This window comes from Podarcis vaucheri, assembly GCF_965113315.1.
Source record: "Podarcis vaucheri genome assembly, chromosome: 2".
In the NCBI taxonomy this organism is placed as follows: Eukaryota; Metazoa; Chordata; class Lepidosauria; order Squamata; family Lacertidae; genus Podarcis; species Podarcis vaucheri.
In genome coordinates, this window is record NC_138760.1 from 33,160,745 (window position 1) to 33,183,243 (window position 22,499).

General features: G+C 46.3%; 1 protein-coding gene across 6 annotated transcripts in view; it reads left to right on the plus strand.

Moving 5' to 3' along the window:
* Positions 1-22,499, plus strand: part of AATK (apoptosis associated tyrosine kinase) — an 80,315-nt gene that overhangs the window by 39,176 nt on the left and 18,640 nt on the right. For 3 of the 6 annotated variants that reach the window (XM_082212365.1, XM_082212366.1, XM_082212368.1), the window contains exons 2-4: positions 15,468-15,601; positions 18,232-18,375; positions 20,816-20,957. In XM_082212365.1, the coding sequence (XP_082068491.1) occupies positions 15,468-15,601; positions 18,232-18,375; positions 20,816-20,957 (420 nt within the window). Of the gene's footprint in view, positions 1-15,467; positions 15,602-17,854; positions 18,020-18,231; positions 18,376-20,815; positions 20,958-22,499 lie in introns of those variants that run through there. The other 3 variants (XM_082212367.1, XM_082212369.1, XM_082212370.1) reach the window with 3 other exon arrangements.

Consider the following 22,499-nt stretch of genomic DNA (forward strand, 5'->3'; position numbering starts at 1 on the left):
GGCTATATATACCTGACTTTGTTTTGTTTTTTAAACCCTTAAAAATCTGTGGCCATACAATTCAAATTCTCTGCCAAGAAAAGCTGAATTCTGTAACATGTATAAATTATGTGAATTAAGCAGGATTTCTTTTATTTTACATAATTCATTGTTCAGTGTTTACTGTTTTGCATAATCTGTCCTTGTTCTGCTAGCTTTGGGGAGGAGGAGAAGCTAATATAGACAGCATGAATTATGAACTTTATATCTCGAGTCCAACTAGACAAGACACAGGAGATCTGTGAATGGTCCTTCTTCTGGTTTTTCTCTATTCTTCAAAGTGGCAGAGAGGTTGCACAGACTAGATTAAGAGACCATGATTCTGGAGAAGGGAGTTATCCTTTGCCCCTTGCTGAAAACACATGGGCACATGTTTGTTTTCCTGAGGAAGGCAAAGAGCCCTGCTGACCTAATTTTGGGGCACGGCTGCTTTGGTAGAGCAGGGTGGGTGGTGGGTGGGGAGAGGCAAGCCAGGCTTTGCTCTTCCACAAATCATCTGGTTTGGTCCCCAGTCTGCTTGAAGTCACAATCTAACCTTGTCCATGGTGCTGATTTGATTGTTTTTAACAACCTCATCTTACCACACCATTGGGACCATGGAATTGTGCTCTGTCTCATAGTGTAGCTTGATATTTAGCCTTCCATAAACCATTTTCTCACACAGCAAATAAACCATGAACTCATAAGCTCCTTGAATCATATCTTTAAACTTTTCCATTTGTTTAATTTCTGGTATTGTTGGGTCTCGTGGACAGATGTCTTATACATTCACCCCTCCCACTCCTTCCTTATTTTCCTTCCATCCTTCAATTTTTATAGTCAGTGAACTAGAAATATACTTTAAAAAATACAGTAAACTTCTTTTCCTTATGCATTGGTTGGTAAAAAGGTAAAGGGTAAAGGGACCCCTGACCGACTCTGGGGTTGCGGCGCTCATCTCGCTTTATTGGCCGAGGGAGCCAGCATACAGCTTCCAGGTCATGTGACCAGCATGACTAAGCTGCTTCTGGCGAACCAGAGCAGCGCACGGAAACGCCGTTTACCTTCCCGCAGGAGCAGTACCTATTTATCTACTTGCACTTGACGTGCTTTCGAACTGCTAGGTTGGCAGGAGCAGGGACCGAGCAACGGGAGCTCACCCCATCGTGGGGATTCGAACCGCCGACCTTCTGATTGGCAAGTCCTAGGCTCTGTGGTTTAACCCACAGCGCCACCCGCGTCCCACATTGGTTGGTAGAATGCCACAAACAACACTGTTGTGGAGTGTCCTTAACAAACATGGTGCATGAGATTTAAAGGAAATGTTGACCAGACTGGTTGGTGGGCCCTTCACTCAAAATGTTCTCACTGTGACTCACTGTCATTTATATAACCTACATGTAATAATCCTGAGTTCTGCTGGATTGGCACAGAAGAACCATGAGGCAAATGGATGCTTTTTGGCTGGCTGAAGAAGATTCATAGCTTTTACTAATGGAACCACATTTGATAGGAAGGGCAACTGTGCACTGGGCTGTGAACTGTTTCTACTGTAGAGAAGCAGCTGATATTAGTTTCTTTCACTGATAGTACAGATGGCGCTAATTTGAAGAGCTTCTCTTGAGAGCAGTTCTGCAGTAATTTAAACTCCCAGTTTGCAAATCTTTATTCAGCTCTCTCTGTTTCTTGCATTTATTTTTGTTTGTACTGGAAGCAAAGCTGCTAAGCTAGAGTAAGGGTGGACACCCTTACTTGTTATATGTCAGTGGATGTGTTTGACACTTCAGAGAAATGTAATAATACCCAGATTCCGAACCAAAAGAGTCCAAATTTTTACTTAGAGCAAACTTTGCCCATTTTGCTTATATTATGCAGATGCATGCAAATAGTGTACTTTGTTCTTACTGCTGTGCTGGAATTTGTAAATGGGCAAAGATTGGTTGGGTCTTTGGCAAAGAAAATGGTTAGTGGAAGAGGAGTTGGGCTGGAATACAGGTCTATTGGTTCCATTTCCTGATTACTGGAACCCTGACCAAGAGGGCCTTTTGGATCCCTTATTTGAGAGATCAGCCAGGTGTTTCATCCTTTCCCTCTGCGGCTGTGAAGATCAGAAGCCTGCCTCTCTGTTTTTAACACCCGAGAGCTGGAATTTTCAGGAAGCCAGAATCCTTGCTGTAGTTCATAATTGACACTACATGGCAAAAATAATGAGCCTAGTACAGTAAATAACTTGTAGCTCTGCACTGAACATTATTTGCTTTTAAAGTTTGTTGTAATGCTGGCAGCTGCTCTTAGGTGGCCAAATAAAAAACATGTCTCCTTTGCAGAGATTTGAGCCAACTGAACTTAAATGCTTCCGTCAGTATTTCTAAAGGAAAGCAAATATCATGGTTTCTTGTGTGGGTGGCAGTTTTCTGGTGGCAGTCAGTCATATAGTCTGTCATGCAGCAGCTCTGTTTGAGGTAGTGGCAGCACAGAAATCCGGCTGGAATTATCTGACAGAAATTATTAACATGTGAAATGGCATTGACTGTTTTTTGGTATAAATTAGTTTTGGTTTATGTGGAAGCTCAGAATCAAACCCTAGAGCTAAGCTTGCACAATTGCAAACCCATTGTATTTATATTTATTTATTTACTTAATAAATGTATATCCCACTTTTTCCTCTGAGAAGCTCAAGGCAGCACAGATGGTTCTTTCCTTCCCATTTTATCCTCACAACAATATCTGTGATGTAGGTTTGGTTGAGAGAGAGAGAGAGTGACTTGCCCAAAGTCATCCAGTGAGATGACTTAAGTCATGTCTAAGTCTAGCTATGATACAACACTGGGTATTAGACAAAAGGATTGCTGCAGTGCACTCTACGTAGGGCTACCCTTGAGCAGGGTGGATAAAAATCAATGTTTTTTTTTTAAAAAAATAAATACCATAAATAAAATCGGATTTATTTGATTTAAATCGGATTTTTAAAATAAAATGCTTTTGGAGGAAAAATCTTTCTAAAGATAGTTTTCTAACTAAATTACATTATAGTCCAAAGGCTATTCATCAGGAAATAAGGATTTGTTTTAAGTTTTTCATGTGTGCTAAAACTCAGTCTAAGTTGTTGTTTTTTAAAATCGTTTAACCACATCAGTTAACAAACATGGATACATGTGCTATAATGTTATTGTTTTAGTTAAATAAATTGTTTAAATTGTAATTAATTATTTCTCCTTCCAATGAAGTACAGCAGAAAAGTTGTCCAAATATAAACAACAATTTCATAATTATCTGTATTTCTAATAGTATAACCAAATCAGTAATTTTTGATATAACTGTAAAAACTACTCCGAACATTTATTATTCCAAAAATGAAACGTTCATCTGGTTGTAAATATTAAGATTATACCAGCAAGAATGAGTCTTTCTGTAAAAAAAATGATTTAAATCAAGTTTTACAGATGAGTGATTTAAAACGATTTGATTGAAATCGATTTGATTGAAATCGATTTGATTGAAATCAAATCCACCTTGCCCTTGAGGTTTGTTTGGAAGTTGCAGGTAGTGCAACATGGGACATGTTAAGCGGCTACTGAAAGAATTGCATTGACTGCTAGTTAGCTATTGGGCTAAGTTCAAGGTGCTCTTTTTGGTGGATAAAGCCCTGTAGAGACCTGAAAGATCATCTACCCCCTTAAATGCCCAATCAACACTGCCATCTTATCAGGAAGTCTGTTCCTCACAAAAAAGATAGGAATCAGGGCCTTTTGTGTTGTGGCACCTACCAGAGGTGGTTTTAGGGTAGCATGACCAGTACAGTCACACTGGGCACTATCCTGCAGGGGGCGCCAAAACAATGCTGTGGAACGGAGCCCGAGAGGCAGGGGAACTGAATTTTAGCATCGCACAAGGCACTGCTGAAATTTGAGAGTCCAAATTCCATTGCTGCACCGGCCCTTTGTCTTTGCTCTCCTTTTGGCACCCACTGAGACATTCCCTTTTCAAAACAAACCTTTTTTCCAAAAAAACAAAACCCCAAAAGATCTTTCCTAGTCTGCACCTGTACTGGAACTGTTTATAGAAGTTTTGATGGTTTTGACCTTTCATTGTTTGCCACCCTAGGGAAGGGCTGTAGTGTAGTGATAGGGCATCTACTTCAACCCCTGGCATCTTCAGGTAGGACTCAGAGAGGCTTCCTGATACCGTGGAGAGCTGCTGCCAATCAGAGAATTCTGAGCTAAATAGACCATTGGTGTGACTCAATATAATGAAACTTTCTGTGCTCTTCTGTTCCTATGCCCTGGGCTCCTTTGAGAGGAGAGGTGAGATATAAATTTAAATAATAATGATGAGGATACAGTGGGCGCTCAGGTTGCGAACATGATCCAAGCGGGATGCATGCTCACAACTCGCATCTGCACACGCACGGGTTGCGATCCGGAGCTTCTGCGCATGCGCAAAGTGCGATTTAGCACTTCTGCGCATGCGCGATTGCCGTAACCCGGAAGTAACCCGTTCTGGTACTTCCAGGTTTTGGCGATCCGCAACCCGAAAAGACGCAACCTGAAGCTGCTGTAACCCGAGGTATGACTGTACTTGTAAATATTGTTAGGTAAATGTGTCAAGATTCTGAAGGCTGCAACAAACGCAGCCACGTCCAAACCAAAGCCATATATTTTCCTTTGTGCCGTTAGAGCTCCGCAGAATGATTTGTCGTTCCTGCTTTAAATGCACTACCAGGTAGGGGAATAGGAGCAGTTAAAGAGTTTAAGGGAGGCAGTAAACTGGAATAAATCATTGTGTGTCTGTGCCCTTCTCAAATGTAAGTGGACTAAAGCCTCCTTTTTTTAAAAAAAAATCTTATTTGAAAAATATAGTTTATAGTCCTTGGCTATATAGCTCAAGAAACAAAACAAATGCCTGCAAATCTGAGAAAGGGTCAAAGGCTCTGAAATTTTGGACAGGAAACAATTGCTGCTTTAGTCCCCTTCTGCTAGGACTGCCTGCTGGTGGGCGATAAAGCAGCCTCTGTGTGCTGAGACGATTTCCCCAGCACTGACTGCTGAGTAGCATTTCGCTCTCATGGCCTTTTTTGCTCCCAGAGTTTGGCCCAGAACTCGCAGAAAGGATTACTGAGTATGTGCCTAGCTCCCTGCTGAACCAAATATCCCATTAATTGTCTGAAGTGGCTGAGCCAGGCCCCGCAACGAAACAAAAAGCCTTGGCTCTGGGGATGCCAGTATTAGCAGCTTGAAATCTGTTGGTCTGAGTGCAAGCATGTCAGTGTTTGCACCACAGACTACTGAACTAGTCTGAAAACAAATGCAGGGATATATGGCAGCAAAAGGTCTGTGTAAGGGTCTGTAATTGTAAGTTCTCGAGCTTGCTTTTTCTCAGCCTGGGGAACAGGAGTGATGCGGTCTCTAAAACCGAGGTATGCTGCCAACAGCCTTCTTTCCCCTCACTTAACCTTGAGGCAAAGGCAATTCAGGTACAGCAAACAAGGGCTACCAAAGTGTTAATTACTGCCAATGTAGTAATCTGCAACCAGTGTGTTCAGACCTGGCACAGCTGAGACTTGGCTGCTTGTGTATGATGGAGAATGAGCAAAACTGAGTAATACTTAAGGGGCAGGGCAGAACCATGCCACAGAGTCTACATGCTACAGATCGTGTGTGGGGAACCTTTGGGTCTCCAGATGTTTCTGAAATACAACTCCCATCAGCCCCAGCAAGCATGGCCAGGGATGATGGGTGCTGGAGTTCAACAACATCTGGAGGGCCAAAGTTCCCCACACCTGCTATAGGTAGAGAGCTGGAGGGGAGTTGTACATATACAGTGGTACCTCGGGTTACAGACGCTTCAGGTTACAGACTCTGCTAACCCAGAAATAGTACCTCGGGTTAAGAACGTTGCTTCAGAATGAGAACAGAAATCGCGTGGTGGCAGCGTGGCGGCAGGCCCCATTAGCTAAAGTGGTACCTCAGGTTCAGAACAGTTTCAGGTTAAGAACGGACCTCCAGAACGAATTAAGTTCTTAACCCAAGGCACAGTACCACTGTACCTGCTTCTCAGCTTAGCATACCTTTTTTTATCACCACCAGTAGCAGCAGAGAATTGTGGAACAAGGAAACTTATGCAGATGAAATCATCCAAACCCAACGTAATCTTGCACATAAGGGGCAGAAGAAGGGATTCTCAGTGAGTAATTGGAGGCTGATCCTTCCTTAGCTGCCTTGGTGTTGAAGATGAGAACCTGCTCCTAAACTGTTTCCTCGAGTCTCTCACACTGCAGTGATTTCATCAAAGTCACTTTTGAGCTCCATAGAAATTCTGTGCATAGTAACTTCTGTGTCGTAAGTGATGGTGGTGGTTATTACTAATTTCCCCCTCAATTCAGTGAAACTTTTTAATACAGTGGTGCCTCGCAAGACGAAATTAATCCGTTCCGCGAGTCTCTTCGTCTTGCGTTTTTTTCGTCTTGCGAAGCACGGCTATTAGCGGCTTAACGGCTTAGCGGCTTAGAAAAAGGAAACAAACTCGCAAGAACTCGCAAGACGTTTCGTCTTGCGAAGCAAGCCCATAGGGAAATTTGTCTTGCGGAACGACTCAAAAAACGGAAAACTCTTTCGTCTTGCGCGTTTTTCGTCTTGCGAGGCATTCGTCTTGCGAGGTACCACTGTATAAGCTAATGGGGTCATGATGATGATGATGATGATTTATAATAATTTATTTATACCCCGCCCATCTGGCTGGGTTTCCCCAGCCACTCTGGGCGGCTCCCAACAGAACACTAAAAACAGAAGAAAACTTCAAACATTAAAAACTTCCTTAAACAGGGCTGCCTTCAGATGTCTTCTAAAAGTCAGATAGTTGATGATTTCCTTGACATCTGGTGGGAGAGCGTTCCACAGGGTGGGTGCCACTACCGAGAAGGCCTTCTGCCTGGTTCCTTATAACCTCACGTCTCGAAGTGAGGGAACCGCCAGAAGGCCCTCGGCGCTGGACCTCAGTGTCCCAGCTGAACGATGGGGGTGGAGACACTCCTTCAGATATACTGGGCCGAGTATACTAGCATATATGTAAAAAGATTGCTTGACTTCATCGTCAAAATATGCCAGTTTTGCACATGTCAGTTCCCCTTCCAGTTTTCATTGTTACCAGGTGGATGAATTCTATCATATAAAATCCAGAACTGGCTAAGATTTATAGTCTATAACATCTGCAGGGCACCAGGTTTGTGAAAGCTGTCTAAGATCATGTCACATTACTTAAAAGAACACAGTTGATATATTAACTAAAGCTAAAAAGGAAAAAAAAAAACCTTCTGATGAATTTGCACTACAGTATTTTTATATATATAGAATATGAACCACTCTTCTGTTTGGGAGCTGATGTTCTTTGATGCTTACTGGAGAGGTGGAAGCAAAGTAAAATGGTCTCTCCCTGAAAGCATGAAGCTGATCATCAGTGGGAGTCCATTGGTTTTTCTTGGGATGGGCAGCTGTAGCACCTCCTCTGTTCTATGTTCCCTGCGGCCACAACAGCATTCAGAAAGTTCCATGACAAAGGGAATTTAATTACCATTTCAGCACCAGTACAGCAATTTCCATTAGTGGAAACAGAGGCAATTTTCCAGCAAGAATACCCTGTGGTGCTGTTCCTGTGCCACTGGTGGTATTTAATCATGTAGACGGAACGCGAGGAAGCCGCAGTAAGATGCAAGCAGGAAATAATTTGTCTGCTTTCTTTCTAAGCTGAATACATTCAGAGTGTTTCATTCCTTTGGCTGAAGAGAATATTGGATGCTGAAGTCCACAGGCTACTTTAGGGTCACCTTCTTCTGGAATTTCACTTGGGTGCCTATATTCATTCAGACCTCACTGGTTTCATCTTGTTTGCCAGCATGTAATTGGTGCTGGGAAGGCAAGCAAATTGATGCAGTGTGACATGCTATTTTTCAACGTTTTCGGCTTGTATCTCCCTGGTTCCATCCTCTTCTAAACATGATTTGAAATGGATTTGAGGTTATACTGTGTTATTTTCATGGTGCCCCTGTATACCTTGATGCAGGGCTGTCTTTCCTCTACTTATATAAAGTTTTTAACCATCTTATTGGACCCAGTGGAACTGGTCCATGATGTCTTCTTTGTCATGGGTGGTTTGATGGCTGCTGCTTGGGCAATCAGCACATTTTGCAAAGAGCATTAAGAATTGCAATGCCTTAGTTCCTTAACGGAATTTTAGTATTATGTTCAAGTGTTCCTACCCTATATTCCTTCCTGATTCTACCATGGCCATTTTTGGCCACACTGTGTTATTTTTAGTGGGGCCCTCGTCTGTCCTTTCTACCTGGAGCTTCAGTGAACTTCATAGTTTAGGCTGCGAGTCTCCTTCATTTGTCCTTGCCCAACTTGCAAAACTATTAGGTGTGCTCTGGGAAAGCCCACCTCCCACTACCCTGCCTATGTTGGAAGGAGGAGAATAGGATCCCTTTGGAAGCAGGAAAGCCATTTCTCTGTTCCCTTGATGCTTTTATGGAACTCAAATTGGCAGCATCACTCTGAGTGGTTGCCTCCTCCATCCTTGCCCTCCTGCTTCCTCCAGTTCTAAACACTTCATTTGTTGTGAGAGGTTCTGGAAGAACAGAGTAGCGATAGCCCAGCTGCAGCTTCTAAGGCAGGGGATCTGTGAAGGGAAGCAGCCCAATCAATGGCTCACAAAAGCAGACTCACAGCTGAGCAATAAAAGCCGTGGGCTGCTCTCGCTGCAGATGCCCCATAAACCTGGTGCATGAAGGCTCTTTTTGTTAGGGATCTGTACTATTCTCATTGCTGGCAGCCCTGGAGGAAGGGACAGGTCCCTTCTCCTTGCTCCAGGGAGAATATTGCCCAGCAATTTAATTGAGGCAGTATTTTACTATCAAAAAGACATGCCAGAGAGAGAGGTAAGATTCAGCCTTTCCGAGAGGAGGCTGGTTCAAAGTGCAGATAAAATAAATAAAAATGTGCAGGTGTTGTTTTAGTTGTTGAACGGGATCCAGAAACTTACTCACATGGAACTTGTTTCTGTTTTGGAGAGGACTGTATTTCTCCCAGTACCCAAACATCAATATATAGTTGTTAGGGGAAACTGATTATTTTTCCACCTTATGGGACCATTGCCCTTTGGCATGCTGTACCAAATGTGGTAGCATGCTCTATCCTTCCCCTGATCTGATGTTGTTATATGGGGCTTTAGACCAGTGTTTCCCAACCTTGGGCCTCCAGCTGTTTTTGAACTACAATTCCCATCATCCCTGACCACTGGTCTTGCTAGCTAGGGATGATGGGAGTTGTAGTCCAAAAACAGCTGGAGGCCCAAGGTTGGGAAACACTGCTTTAGACAACCACATCGCGTGTGTTCTTTTAGTGCATGTGGGTGGGGAATCATTTGAACCCTCTTTTGTGACGCTAATTACAATATGCAGATTATACCTATGCAATAGACCACTGAGAAGATACTCTTCTGTAAACAATGGGATGCAGATATCATTTGCGTATCTCTTCCTTGCTCCTTCCAGAGACGTGTCCCAAGCTGCCCCTGCTCTCACTCCTTGCTGTGACTTTTCAGATTTGTTTTGTAACTTTAGGTGAGCTTGCTACCTGAAGGGGTTTTGCTTTGAATAGCCCGTTGGGTTCACACGGCAAGTCTCCATTTTCCTCAGGGATTCCTCCCGCTTTGCATATCCAGAGTATCATGCAGCTTTTAAGAAAGGAGTGAGCCTCTCATCCACGTTTTTGTTTTGTTCATAAATATCCCTCCAAGGGCATACCGGCCATCTAATATATCAGGCATAGGCAAACTCAGCCCTCCAGATGTTTTGGGACTACAGCTCCCATGATCCCTAGCTAATAGAACCAGTGGTCAGAGATGATGGGAATTGTAGTCCCAAAACATCTGGAGGACTGAGTTTGCCTATGCCTGTAATATATCATGGAGTTACTGTAGATTTGATAGAAGATTATGGAAATAATAAGAGTAGTACTGAAATGGTATGTTAAATGTTTCTATTGCATGTTTGGAGTTTTGTATTTTTTATGTTTATTATAATAAACTCTCTAATTATACATTTTTTTAAAAAAAGATTTGAGTGAGAGCAGAAATTAAGTCATTTTCTTTCTCTCCCTCTCCATGTCTGCACATTTGCACATATGCACATGTGCATTTGAACACACACACCATGACGCCTTCTCATCCATTCAGAGTGAATTTAATGTTTCATCATTGCCTTTGAACCAAGGCTTGCAGGGATATTCCGTATGTATCGTAGGGGGCATGGATCAAATTCATAACTAACTTTCATCAGCCAATGTAAGGAGAAATTGGAGTCTTTTAAACATATGGTGCTATCATTTTCTAATGAAGTCTATAGCCAAGTAAGGTCTACTCTGTCATTGTTATCCTACTTTATCCCAGAGTTAGTTTGCCACATTATCTTTGCATCTTTTATATCATCTATCTAGCTCACAATTTCCAAAACCACATTCACATTAAAATAAAATAAAAAATCCCATTTGTATATTTCTTTAAAATAAAACAATCATTTATGACTTCCCTTCTTGCCCTTCCCTGGTTCCTTTAATTTTTGCCAAGCCTCCTTATTTGTGACCTCACAAATGACTCGCCCGCCATTACTGGGCTAACAAAATCCTAGCTGCTTTAGTAGCATACATAAATCGATTGCATCTATTTCTTGTTGCATAGTGACCTATTATTATTGTTATGCTTATTATTCCACTAGGGACGCGGGTGGCGCTGTGGGTAAAACCACAGTGCCTAGGACTTGCCGATCGCATGATCGGCGGTTCGAATCCCCGCGGCGGGGTGCGCTCCCGTTGCTCGGTCCCAGCGCCTGCCAACCTAGCAGTTCGAAAGCACCCCCGGGTGCAAGTAGATAACTAGGGACCGCTTACTAGCGGGAAGGTAAACGGTGTTTCCGTGTGCGGCTCTGGCTCGCCAGAGCAGCTTCGTCACGCTGGCCACGTGACCCGGAAATGTCTGCGGACAGCGCTGGCCTATAGAGTGAGATGAGCGCACAACCCTAGAGTCTGTCAAGACTGGCCCGTACGGGCAGGGGTACCTTTACCTTTACCTTATTATTCCACTAACTATTCTAAAAAGTAGCTCCCATTTGAGATCCTCAAGAGACAGAGTTCAAGAGGGACAATATGGAGAAGCAACTAGTTTATGTTCACGTGGAAAGTGAAGGCAGTGAAGGACATAAAAATCTACCCTCTGATCTTTATTGCACTCACCTGTTCACTCCAACACTTTGTTGAGTCGAGGATGCAGGGCACCCTCCTCCTTATTTGAATTGCATCCTCTAAAGAGCCATATGGGTAGCTTATGTCTCTTTCCCCACTCACCAAGAGGGCAAATATCTTTTTTAAAAGAATAATCAAAAATCCAAGCAGGGGATCTGTAACCATCTCCAGCTGTCATCTCGGGAAGAAAGAGAAGAATTTACAGTCAACAATAATCCACTGGGAACCTTTTCTGTACTGGTTTATTTGAATTAAATGAGACACTTCTGCAAGTACTCTTCCTTCCCATGTTTGTCTAATGTGGTTTTTTTAAACAACAACAAAAACCTGAAATTGCCTCTGAGGACTTAACCAGACCTCCGTTTGCCCCACTGCTTCCCTGGGGAAACCCGATCTTTAGCGCTGAATTGCAACAAACAGCAATCGTTTTTTCTGCAAATTGCTGTTGGTTCCGATTTCAGTTTTAAAAAATAATGCAGGAGCTTCATTGTTTGTTCATCTGTAGTTTGGCTCTAAGCTAGGCACAGGCAAACTCAGCCCTCCAGATGTTTTGGGACTACAACTCCCATCCTCCCTAGCTAACAGGACCAGTGGTCAGGGATGATGGGAGTTGTAGTCCCAAAACATATGGAAGGCTGAGTTTGCATATGCCAGCCCTAAGGACTGAAGGGAAGAGGTCAGGTCCTCCCCACTACCCAAGCTTAATGGGGACAGAGCTCAAGGAGATGCCTTAACAGCGCAGCACATGTAGAAAGACCTGTCACAGGTGGAAACAGTCAGGAGGAAGGACATGGATTGAGAACATGGGCTGTAGGTCAGTAGAAAATCCAGGGGCTGCAGTTGAAGGGATTTCAGAAGCAAAAGCTGCCAGGGTGTTTGGGAGCCACCAGGGATTCCTGTGTTCTAAATCCCACCCTTTCAGGCTCAGAAGAACCATTGTGTCGAGTGAGCCTGAAAGGGTGGGATTTAGAACACAGGAATCCCTTCTTCTTCATCAAGAAGAAGGCTGGGGTCAGTGTGGGGGTGGTAGTCCATCAGGGCAAATGAAGAACTGCACCCATCTTTTCTAAGCCAGCCCCCACCTACCTGACTTCTTAGAACCAGTCCAGGAGGTGCCAATACCTGCCAGCTTCCTCCTCCTCAGTTTCAGGTGTGTTTGCTGCCTCAGAGCACAGCGAGGTTGTTGGGTTCTTTTTCGCAGTCCCCCCCCCATCAGCTGTTGACATGGCACAGTCCCAGCCCAGCCTCTGAATGAATAGCTCTAGCTCTGAGGGTAGGAGGCATGATCAAGTGGTTGGAGCAAAGTGGCTAATTATAAACTATATTCCATTTAGCGAATGGGATTCTGTGCTCAGTCCTGCCTATCAGAACAGCCACTAGAGTGGCTAAATGGCCTTAGTTATCCTTGCCTGCTTATTTGTGGTGTTAAAATTGCTTCTAGGATGCACCCTTCTGAAATCTAGCCCTGCGAAGCACAATATGCTGTTTCAGGCATTTCTGGCTGCGCTCATTACTCCTCGCCACCCACCACCAGCATGCTTGCCTTTCGCGTTGTTGATTTAGTACTGACTCTTCCCCCTGAAAGAGCAGCTGCATGGCTTCAGAGCAGGGCTTTGTTCCTGCTAGAGATAAATTAGAGGCATCTCTTAGGGAGACTGAATTACCCCAGTGAAACACAGCTTGGAAATAAGGGGATGAAACACCTTTGTCAGGTTCCCTCCTCTCTCCATAGCTGGATGAGGAATGCCGTCCAGCCCCACACGTGATTCCAGATCCTAGCTGGGAAGTCCATCTGGAACAAGTGCTGAGAAAATCCCAGGCTCCTGGTTGCCTAGGCACCAAAAAATGTTCTGTTGGTGCCTAGACAATTTGCAAAGGAAATTCAGTTCTCTGCAGCATTGCTCCCTCAAATCTCTTGTTCTGGTTCTCGGGAAATCCAAACATTTCCCCCGCAAACTGCCCTAGAACTACTACGGTAAATCGCACAGCAGTTCAATCCCACCCCCACGCCTGGGCTCGGTGGTATTGCAAATGCCAGCAGACAGATGGATTACACTCTTGCCAGTTTTGGGCCTCGTGGAAACACAGGAGTCAACCGGCGGATATGGGCCTCTCTCTTAGCTGGTAGAAGCAGGGCTGCATCCTTACAGAAAGCCAGGAATCCCACTGCTGGGGTTGAGGAGGCAGGCAAGGGATGCTTATTGCCATGGCGATGGTGTCATGACAAGTTATTTTGCTCCATTTCACGGCATGTGTGGGATTAGAACAGAGAGCGAGCGTTTGTGACTATGCATGTGTGTGCAGCATCTATTGTTTAATGTGCCTACACATAGTTGTATGCTCTCACTCACACACAATATCCTGTCCTATCCTTTCATCTTCCAGCATTTACATGTTCCCATACACTCTCCTATGTACATGCTTTGTCTCATACGCGTATGTGCTTCTTAACATACCATTGTAGCAACCAGTTAAATGCTCCCCCTGGGACTGTATTAGCTAGCTTAAATTGGCAAATTAGCTCTTTTGCATTACAAAGCATCTTGGGCTCCGTGATCTTGATGCCTTTAATATTTCTTTTGTTTATTGACTTCCCCTTTTTGCTGTGAAATTAATTTTTATTGCTCTGATTGTCTCATTTCCCCTTTAATCTTCTGAACGCCAGCTGTCTTCATTATTTTAAAGGAGCTGCCGTACTGGCCTTCAGGATACAACAAGCATTCTCCCTCTTGCTTGTTTCCCCCCTTCTGAAATGTGTGCCGTCTCCAACATCCCTTTATGTTTCAGGAGGCAAAACAGAGGGGGTGCTCAGAACCACCAGAAGTCAGGCCTTCTTCAAAGCAACTGGCTGCTAGCAGACAGTGGTCTGCCAACCAGGCACTGAGGTCTTATGCACACTTTCTGTTGTTCCATAGGGAAAACCACTCTTTAGTGCTCATTCGGAGCAAACAGCTGTTTGGATTTTCTGCAGGTTGCTATTTGTTCTGATTTAGAGCTAAAGAGAGGGTTTTTCCTGAGAAAGGAGCGAGGCAAGAGGGAAACTGCTTGGATTCATGCTTTCTAGGTAAGGGACAAGCGGAAATGTCCCTCCGTGAATATCCACACTGTCTGAAACTGGTGATAGCTTCTCCCTGAGCATAATGGAAATGACTGTGCTTTTCACCAAACACTGTGTGTGTGCAGCAGGGTGCCATGGGTCCAAACTGAGAAGGACAGGCACCACGCTGCTTTCATACAGAGCAGTGAACTATGAACAACAGCGAGCAGGGTAGTGGCTGGAGTTTCAGACTAGGACCTGGAGGACCAGGGTTCAAATCCCTAGTCGCTCTGGGTGACTTTGGGCCAATAACTGTCTCTCAGCCTCACCTACTTCACAGGGATTGCTTGAGAGGGAGAACCATGTACACCACCTTGAGTTCCTTGCAGAAAATAAAGAAATCCATTAACAAATTAGAAATCTGAGGTATGTGAGGGAGGTGGATGGAGATCAGCAGGGCTGTGGGAAGTACAGGTAGGGTAGCCAGGGGCCTATTTGATGTTAACCCAGCAGCATCCATCGCTGCCCCAACCTGGACAAACTCTACATGTTAAAAGCAGAGGGGAAATGTGCTGTGCACCTCTGTCTCTTGCATGGCACGGTTGCCTCCGACTTCTACTTCTCCTCATCTTCTCCAGGATGTAGGCCATGTAGGACTAGGCCAGGTAGTCCACATGGGTTGAAGAGCATCTCTGGTTCCTTCTCTTTCCTGTATCATACCTGATCTCTGAGCAGAAGGGAGAGTGAAATGGGCTTGGGAGTGTTTTCTGCGTTCTGTTCCAGGAGTTGGGAAGGAGAGTAACTGACAGACCTTTTGTCTGAGAAAGTGTTTTTTAAGTGTATCGGTTGGAGCAGGGGGCGAAGGTGCTTTGGTGCTGTCACAGAAAAAGGGTTCCTTAAGCCCAGAACCTCTGGGCTAACTTTGAGTCTGTAACAAAGGAGGGGGGAAAAGGTGAAATTGTAGTCAAGTGCCATCCTGCAGGGTTCTGCCCCTGGATGTCCTTTTTCCGTCTTCAACTAAATGCTTCCCTTTTAAAAAGAAAAAAGTGCATCTCCATCCTTGGCTTTCCCTGGCCTTCCTTTCTAATCTTTCCCCCCACTGTGTCCCATTTGTCTCCCTACAGACGGCACTCCCTTGAGTGAGCTCTCCTGGTCTTCCTCTCTGGTGGTTGTGGCTGTTTCCTTCTCTGGGCTGTTCACATTCATCTTCCTCATGTTGGCCTGTCTGTGCTGCAAGAAGGGGGGCATTGGCTTCAAGGTAAGCACTGTGGGAAGCCCACGTCCTCCCTAGGGCTAGCTGGGTAGCAGCACTGGACTTTGCGGTAGAGAGGGAGGTCGTTCTCCGTCTCCTCGGGGTCTGTGATTGCAAGGAGCGGCAGCGGGTGCTTAGCATTGGGCGAGAACAAACCTCGCTCTGGGTAGCCCATCTTAGAACACCCGTGGCAAGGAGGCAAGATTCGTGTGGGAGAGAAGCAGATTTTGGGGGTGCACCCTTGTTCACAAACTCTTGCTGCTCAGAGAAATCAGGGGCAGAGAGAGAGAGGTGTGTTTGTGTGTGAAAGAGAGAGGGCAACAGCCAAGCAGCAGGCAAAGGATCTTAGCTGTGACAGGAACCAGCAAGGAATTCATCATGGGCTGAAGATGAAATGGGGTGGGCAAGGTTAGTGAGCAGCAACATCCTCCAACAAAGCCTGGTGTCAGGGGCTTGCTGAGAATCATAGAGTTGGAAGGGACCACAAGGGTCATCTAGTCCAACCCCCTGCAATGCAGGAATCTTTTGCCCAATGTGGGGCTCGAACCCGTGACCCTGAGGTTGAGAACCTCACGCTCTACCAACTGAGCTAGCGAGCCTTAGAACACAGCAAGGGATGCTTGTCTGGCATTCTGTTGGAAGTGGTGGTGTTGGGGTTGAAGGAGACCCTGTTGAGTCCTAACCAACCCAGAAGAAGAGGCGGATGGGCAGGTGGAAACATAGGAAGTTGCCTTACTCTGTTCAGACTGTTGTCTGCCTAGGCCTGAGTGGCAGCAGCTCACCAGGGTCTCAGGAGGGCCATTGACACCCCCTGCTTCCTGAGGCTTTTAAAAGGAGAGGCCAGAGAGTGATCCAGGGACTTGCCACATGAAATGCAAGTGCTCTTCCAGTGAAATAACAGCTTCTGCTGTTGGGCCCAGAGGCAGTGGGATTCAGTGTGATGGCTCCTGTTTCCCTGAGGCACTGTGTCAAAATTTAGACCAGGTTTGTACACCAATGCCCTTTTCCGTACGTGCGACAAAGGAACACTCCTGCAAGTGGGGCGATTTAGTAAATCAGAGCTGTCTTTAAAGCCTCCAGGAAGGGCAGAAGCAGTGGGGATTTTTGGTGGGGCTGAGCTCAGTAGGGAGGAGGGCATTCTCTCGGGAAGCCTCCTTTGCACAGTCTGGTGCCGTGCTGTGAGGAGCAGGTAAGAAGAACCCATGAAATATGAAAAGGCACACAAAGAGAGTAGCAAAAGTTCATAGGTGCCCTTGAAACAACATCAAAGCGTGTTTCAGGTCCAATGGCTCTTTAGCAGCAGCAACCAAACAAGTTTTAATGAGGAGATAAGTGTTTGTGCAAACTATCTGCCTTAACACGCTCTTCCGTGCACACCTTTTGCAGGTAAGGGCGCAAACTCTCAAGGCGCTTTCCTCTCCCTGACAGCATAAGCTCTGTCGACTTCTAACGGGGAGCTCAATGGTGCAGTAGGCATTTCAGGGTACTGAGATGGCCTAAGACAGGGGTCCCCAAACTAAGGTCCACGGGCTGGATAAGGCCCGAGGGACTCGTTTATCCAGCCCGCAGCGAGCCCCACCACTCGCTCTTACCGGCGCTGTGCTGTGCAGCTGCCCACTTCTGGGTCGGAGGAGCACCGGAAATAGCTTGTGCGCATGGGCAAGCGTTATTTCCGATGCACATCTGGGTTGGAGGAGGCCTGTGCACATGCACACAAGCTATTTCCGGTGCTCCTCCAACCTGGAAGGGTGCCAGAAACAGCATGTGCACATGTGTATGGGCACACACTCCCCCGCCCTCTGGCCTGCCACGTGATCGGCGCTAGAGACACCGGCCCAAGGTGCGGTACGTTTGCTGACCCCTGTCCTAAGAGGAAGGATCTCTCTTTTTTTTTTGCCTCTTGTCTTGAAGGAAATACATGAGTATTTGTTTGTGAGCCACGCATGACATCCCCTTCTTGCCAGAGTAGTGTCAGGGTGTCCCTTCTTAAATTCCCAGGCTGGTTGGCATCCTCGTCCAGTCTTGGCGGTGGCCTGCCCTGGAATGCCCCACGAGGGAGTGGGCAGCGCCAGCCTGACCTCACAGGCACAGAATGTGCTGGAGAAATGTGTTGCTGAGATTCTTGCGGGGGCTCTTGGCAGCCAGGCCGCGGTGCAGCCGTGGGGTGCTGGAATGGAAGCTATGGACAGTCCCGTGGGCTGGCGGCTGTGCAGCACCGGCCAGGTTTTGCCGTGGGAACAATGAGGCGCTTCAGAGGCCCCTACGCTGCCTATATAGGGGGCGCAGGGAGGGTTTGCAAAGCAGCCTCCATGCTTTCCCCGTGGAAATGCTGCGGCAGCGCAAGGGCGTCATGGCACAAGGGTGATGCTCACCCTTTCCTACCTGGTTGCCGGGGCAGCCTTCGGTGGGATAAAGTCCATCCAGGTAACTGGAAGTGCCTACTTGGCTTTTGCATGGAGTGAATGGGGAGGTGGGAGATGCTGCGGCCACAAATTGCAGGCGGGATGTGTGTGCATGTGTGGATGGGGAGGTGGGCGCATCGAACTTTGCGTGCTATTGCCGGGGTTGGTGGTGTTGAAGGGCACTTCAGGGAGGGTGCATTTATTAACACTCTTTCTCTGGGCACTCTTGCCTAGAGCTGGAGAAGCGAATCCCGGGAGAAGAGGCTGAGGATGGTTTTGAGGTGTCTGCCCTGCACGGGGGCCAGCACAGTGCCAAAAACAGCCTGTAATGTAGAACTGGGGAACCCTGGGCAGCCCTCCCCCTGCCCCCTGACCAAGGTGAGGCTGCTTCTCCCTCAACTGTATTTATGACTGTGTCTCTCTCACTGGGGGCAGGGTGGAAGGAGCAGAGCAGCCGCCACTGGCTACACAAGCCGAAACAAAAGCAGGGGTACCAGTGTGGGACAACAAGCGTCCGGCCAAGGGCGGGGTGGGCACAATGGGCTGTGTTGCTCTGCATTCAGGTCCCCTGGGGCTTCCTAGCTGTCCCATGCAGAAATAGGACTGGGGGCAGAGGCCTGGAAGCTGTTGCGCCAGCCATTAAAGCCATTAACCTGCCCCCTAGCCTAGCCTTGTGCCCTCCAGATGCTGTTGGTTCCCAACTCCCATCAGCCCCAGCCAGCATGGCCAAGGGTCAGGGATGCTGGGAGTTGTAGTCCAGCAAAAAGCCAACAAATGGACACCAGGTGGGGAAAGCCAGCCTTAAACCTTTGTCGCTTTGCCTATGGGACTGAGCTCCATCTCTTGAGTCTGCAGAGAATCCTGGGCAGATGATGCTTTGCCAGTTTTTGCTGCTTCTCTCCTGTTCATCAAAGCTTTTCTCGCCAGCTGCACCGCTCATGGAGCGCCTGTGTTTCCAAAGGGAATTGAAAATTGGCTGCCATTAAATGTCCTAGGAGCTGTTGCCCTGGATCCGTGAAACCAAGCTTGAGCTAGCAACCCCCCCCCCACCATCTCAATTTGTGTTTGTGTGTGTGTGTAAAGAAAGAGTGCAAGTAAGTGCACTGCTATCTCTGTCACCCCACCCCCTAAGTTTCAGTGTTTGGATCTGGACGGGAGCGGCTGCGCCCTTCACACGGCTCTGGCATGGTTCATGCGTGTGCTCAACGGTGTATGTGGCTGCTTGAAGTTGAATTGCACCTGCACAGTCCCAGATGGCAAGGCTGTTTGCATGAAGCAGCTTCCCCATGCAGCTATCCCCTCTACAAGAACAGGGCATGGCTGAAGCTGTCCCGTCTGAGCGGAGGGAGGTCTGCTTCACACAAGTGGCTGGCTGGCTGGCTTGCTTGCTTGCTTGCTTGCTTGCTATTTCATAGAGCTGCATTGTGCAACTCCCATTTCAAGCTGTTATACCATAGGGATGAGCCAGGCCTGTTGTGTGCGAAAGGGCTCTATAGGTCTGTGTTACTGGCCAGTGTTTACTCTCCTATTGATTATGGACACTACAGAGACTCCTAACAGTTACTCCCTCCCCCAGGGAACTCCAGGAATTGTTGTGGGGTGGGAGTGGGGGGTAGCGGAGGAGACGGGAAAAGAATTAGGCAATCTCTAACCGAGAATTCAAAGCAAACTCTTCAAAGGGCATTTCCCCCATTATCTTGGGTTGGCAATTAAAATGGTTAAAGCCAATATTGGTTTTAGTGCAAATTGGGCATATGTATGAGAAGGCTGTGCTTAGTGCTTTTGTTTTTCCATTGTGTGTAGCTCAAGGATGTTTATACATGTATTCCTCCCCTGGCTGTTTATGGGATGGGGGAATGTGTGTGCCTATTCCTCCCCACCTGTGTGCTTGCTCCCTTGTAAGCGTACAGAAGAACGCAAGGGAGTTGCCACCCACCACCTGGGTGTATTTTGGAACTAGGAAGCTGCCTTCTACCAGGTTGGGATAAAGAACAATGGCAGTAAAGATCCTTAGAATCCAAGACATGAACAATGGCAAGACCCAGAATGTGAAAATTGTATTTCATTATTCTTATGAGTAAGGTAAACTACATCAGCGAAGGTACAGAAACGCAAAACCAAATGATACAAATCAGAGGAAAGCATGCCAGTAGAGAAAAATCCATTTTGCCTGCTCAATCTTTTTCAATTCTGCTTTCTCAATAGTCAGAATTGACTTTTTATCTACCTGTCTGCTGTCTTCTGAATTATATTATTTAGTTTTGTGTTTCTGTATCTTCCTTGGTGCAGTTTATGTTTTATAGATCACCATTATAATACAGTGGATTTTTTTATATAGCCTGGGCCTTGTAATTGTGTATGCTTTGCTTCACATAATGTTGGACTATTGGTCCATCTGGCTTATCTCATGCCAATTGTCTGCATCTTTCCAAAATTCCAGGCAGGCAGCTTTTCCCCTCCTTACCTAGAAATGCCAGAGATTGAACCTGCCACCTTTGGCATGCAGAGCAGGTGCTCTGCTACAGAGCCTCAACTCGCCCCTTATTTATGGGTTCAGTACATGTATCTGTGCCTCCTCATCTGTGTTTGAGATGGCACCGATGATGACAGTGATGAAGATGTTATAGAAGAGTAATGATTGCTTCACATGCATTATTGCAATAATCCTTACGTGACTGGCATTACGAGTATGATGATGGGGAATGCATGCTTCCACCCTTCCCTTTTCTACATGTGTATAAAAATGTTTCCTTGCCCTGTGCTGGGCTCCTTTTTCTCTCTCCCTATCTGTCTTGCCCACCCCTATCCCCCACCCCAGGAATTTGATAATGCCGAGGGAGAAGAGTATGCTAGTGAATTCTCAGCCCAGGGCTCACCCGCTACCCAGAATGGCCCAGAAGTTTACATTCTGCCTCTCACCGAAGTCTCCTTGCCCATGTCCAGGCAACCTGGGCGCTCAGGTAAGTTGCTGAACCCTCTGCATTTTGGATTTTGTCCACCCTTTCAGTTTTAGCAATGGTGCACACTTGCAACATGCAAAATAAGAGCATGACCTTGGATTTTCACACGGCTAACCAAACCTGGAATCTCCCTTCTTGCAATAATGAGTATGGATTAGAATCTCCCCCCCCCCCCGAAAGTGGGCAGAAAACTCCTTCCTTTAACCTTCGTGATTTTGCACTGTTCACTATGGTTGAAAAGGTGTAAAGGGTTGCCTATGTGCACCCTCAAAGCAACTAAGTACTGATACATTTATTATGGCACTAACACATTTGTTATGACATACGCTTCCCTTGATTAGAGTGCCATGATAAATGTGTTAGTCTTTCAAGTCTCTCTTTTGTTTTTGTTGCAAGAGGCTACTAATACAGCAACCACCCTCTGGAAGTTTTCGTCATGCCCATTCAGTGATCTTACATATGAGTTGTTTCCTAGAGGAAGCTGTCACAGGTTTACAGAGAAAAGTGAAGCAGGAGCAGTAGTGGTCACTACTATCGTTACCTGGTGCTTTTTGTAGAGTGACATAAACGAGAAGTCGAGACCCACCCTGCCTCTAGGAGCTTACAGCCTCAAGAGAAGAGGCAGATGCGATCAGAAGAATGTGGACAGTGGAATTACACATCCTTATTATATTTTATTTTATTTTAAAAACTTCTAACCTCAGGCTTAAACATGTGATCTGCTGAAGAGTCAGAAGAAATACAAAATAGATTAGATGTTATCTTTTGTAGGCATAGGAAGATGCAAAATCTAGAGCTGTGCAGAGCATACAACCAGAATCCCAGATGTTCCGTGCAACACAGAAGCTCTCGTCCTTTTGCCAAAATACGTCAGTCCAAAAAAAATACACCTTAAGCTGTTGTATATTCTGTCTCATCCCACCAGGACTTAAGGCAGCAAAAATTGCCCCTAATGAGCAGGCGATCTTAAAGCGGCCAAAACAAGGCAGTATGCTTACAATGGTATGGATCCAAAGGTCACCATAGGGGGATTCAACCTCTGGGGCTCCCCAAGTGTCCATCCCCCCACCTCCCAGCAAGATCAAAGCTCCAAGAGATCCCCTCCGTCTGCAGCCCATTTAGCTCAGCTGTCTGTCATATATTGCAAGGCTCCCCCCCCCCCACTCGCCTTCTCCTCCACACAATGGATGGTCTCATTCCTGCTGCCCACAGCCCACTTGCAGCTGCTTGGTGGATACTGTGTCTGGGTGGATCAAGTCCTCGTTCCAGTCATGGAGTTCAGTTCCCTTCGCCCACATCTATCCTCTACGATGTAGATGCTTCTGCTGCCACTCACAGCAGCTGCAGCGGGGCGAGGGGGGGGGGAGCAGCAGGGTTGGTTTTTCGTGCGCAGTGTGCGGGTTTGTTTGCAACTTCCTGGGAGCACCTAGCGATGCTGCTTTCTGCCCCTCCAAGGCCCTGCCATACACGAGTTGTTCTTCATCAGAGGCATTTTCACATCTAAAAGATTCTCTATGCAGTGCGTATTGTATGACGGCACCT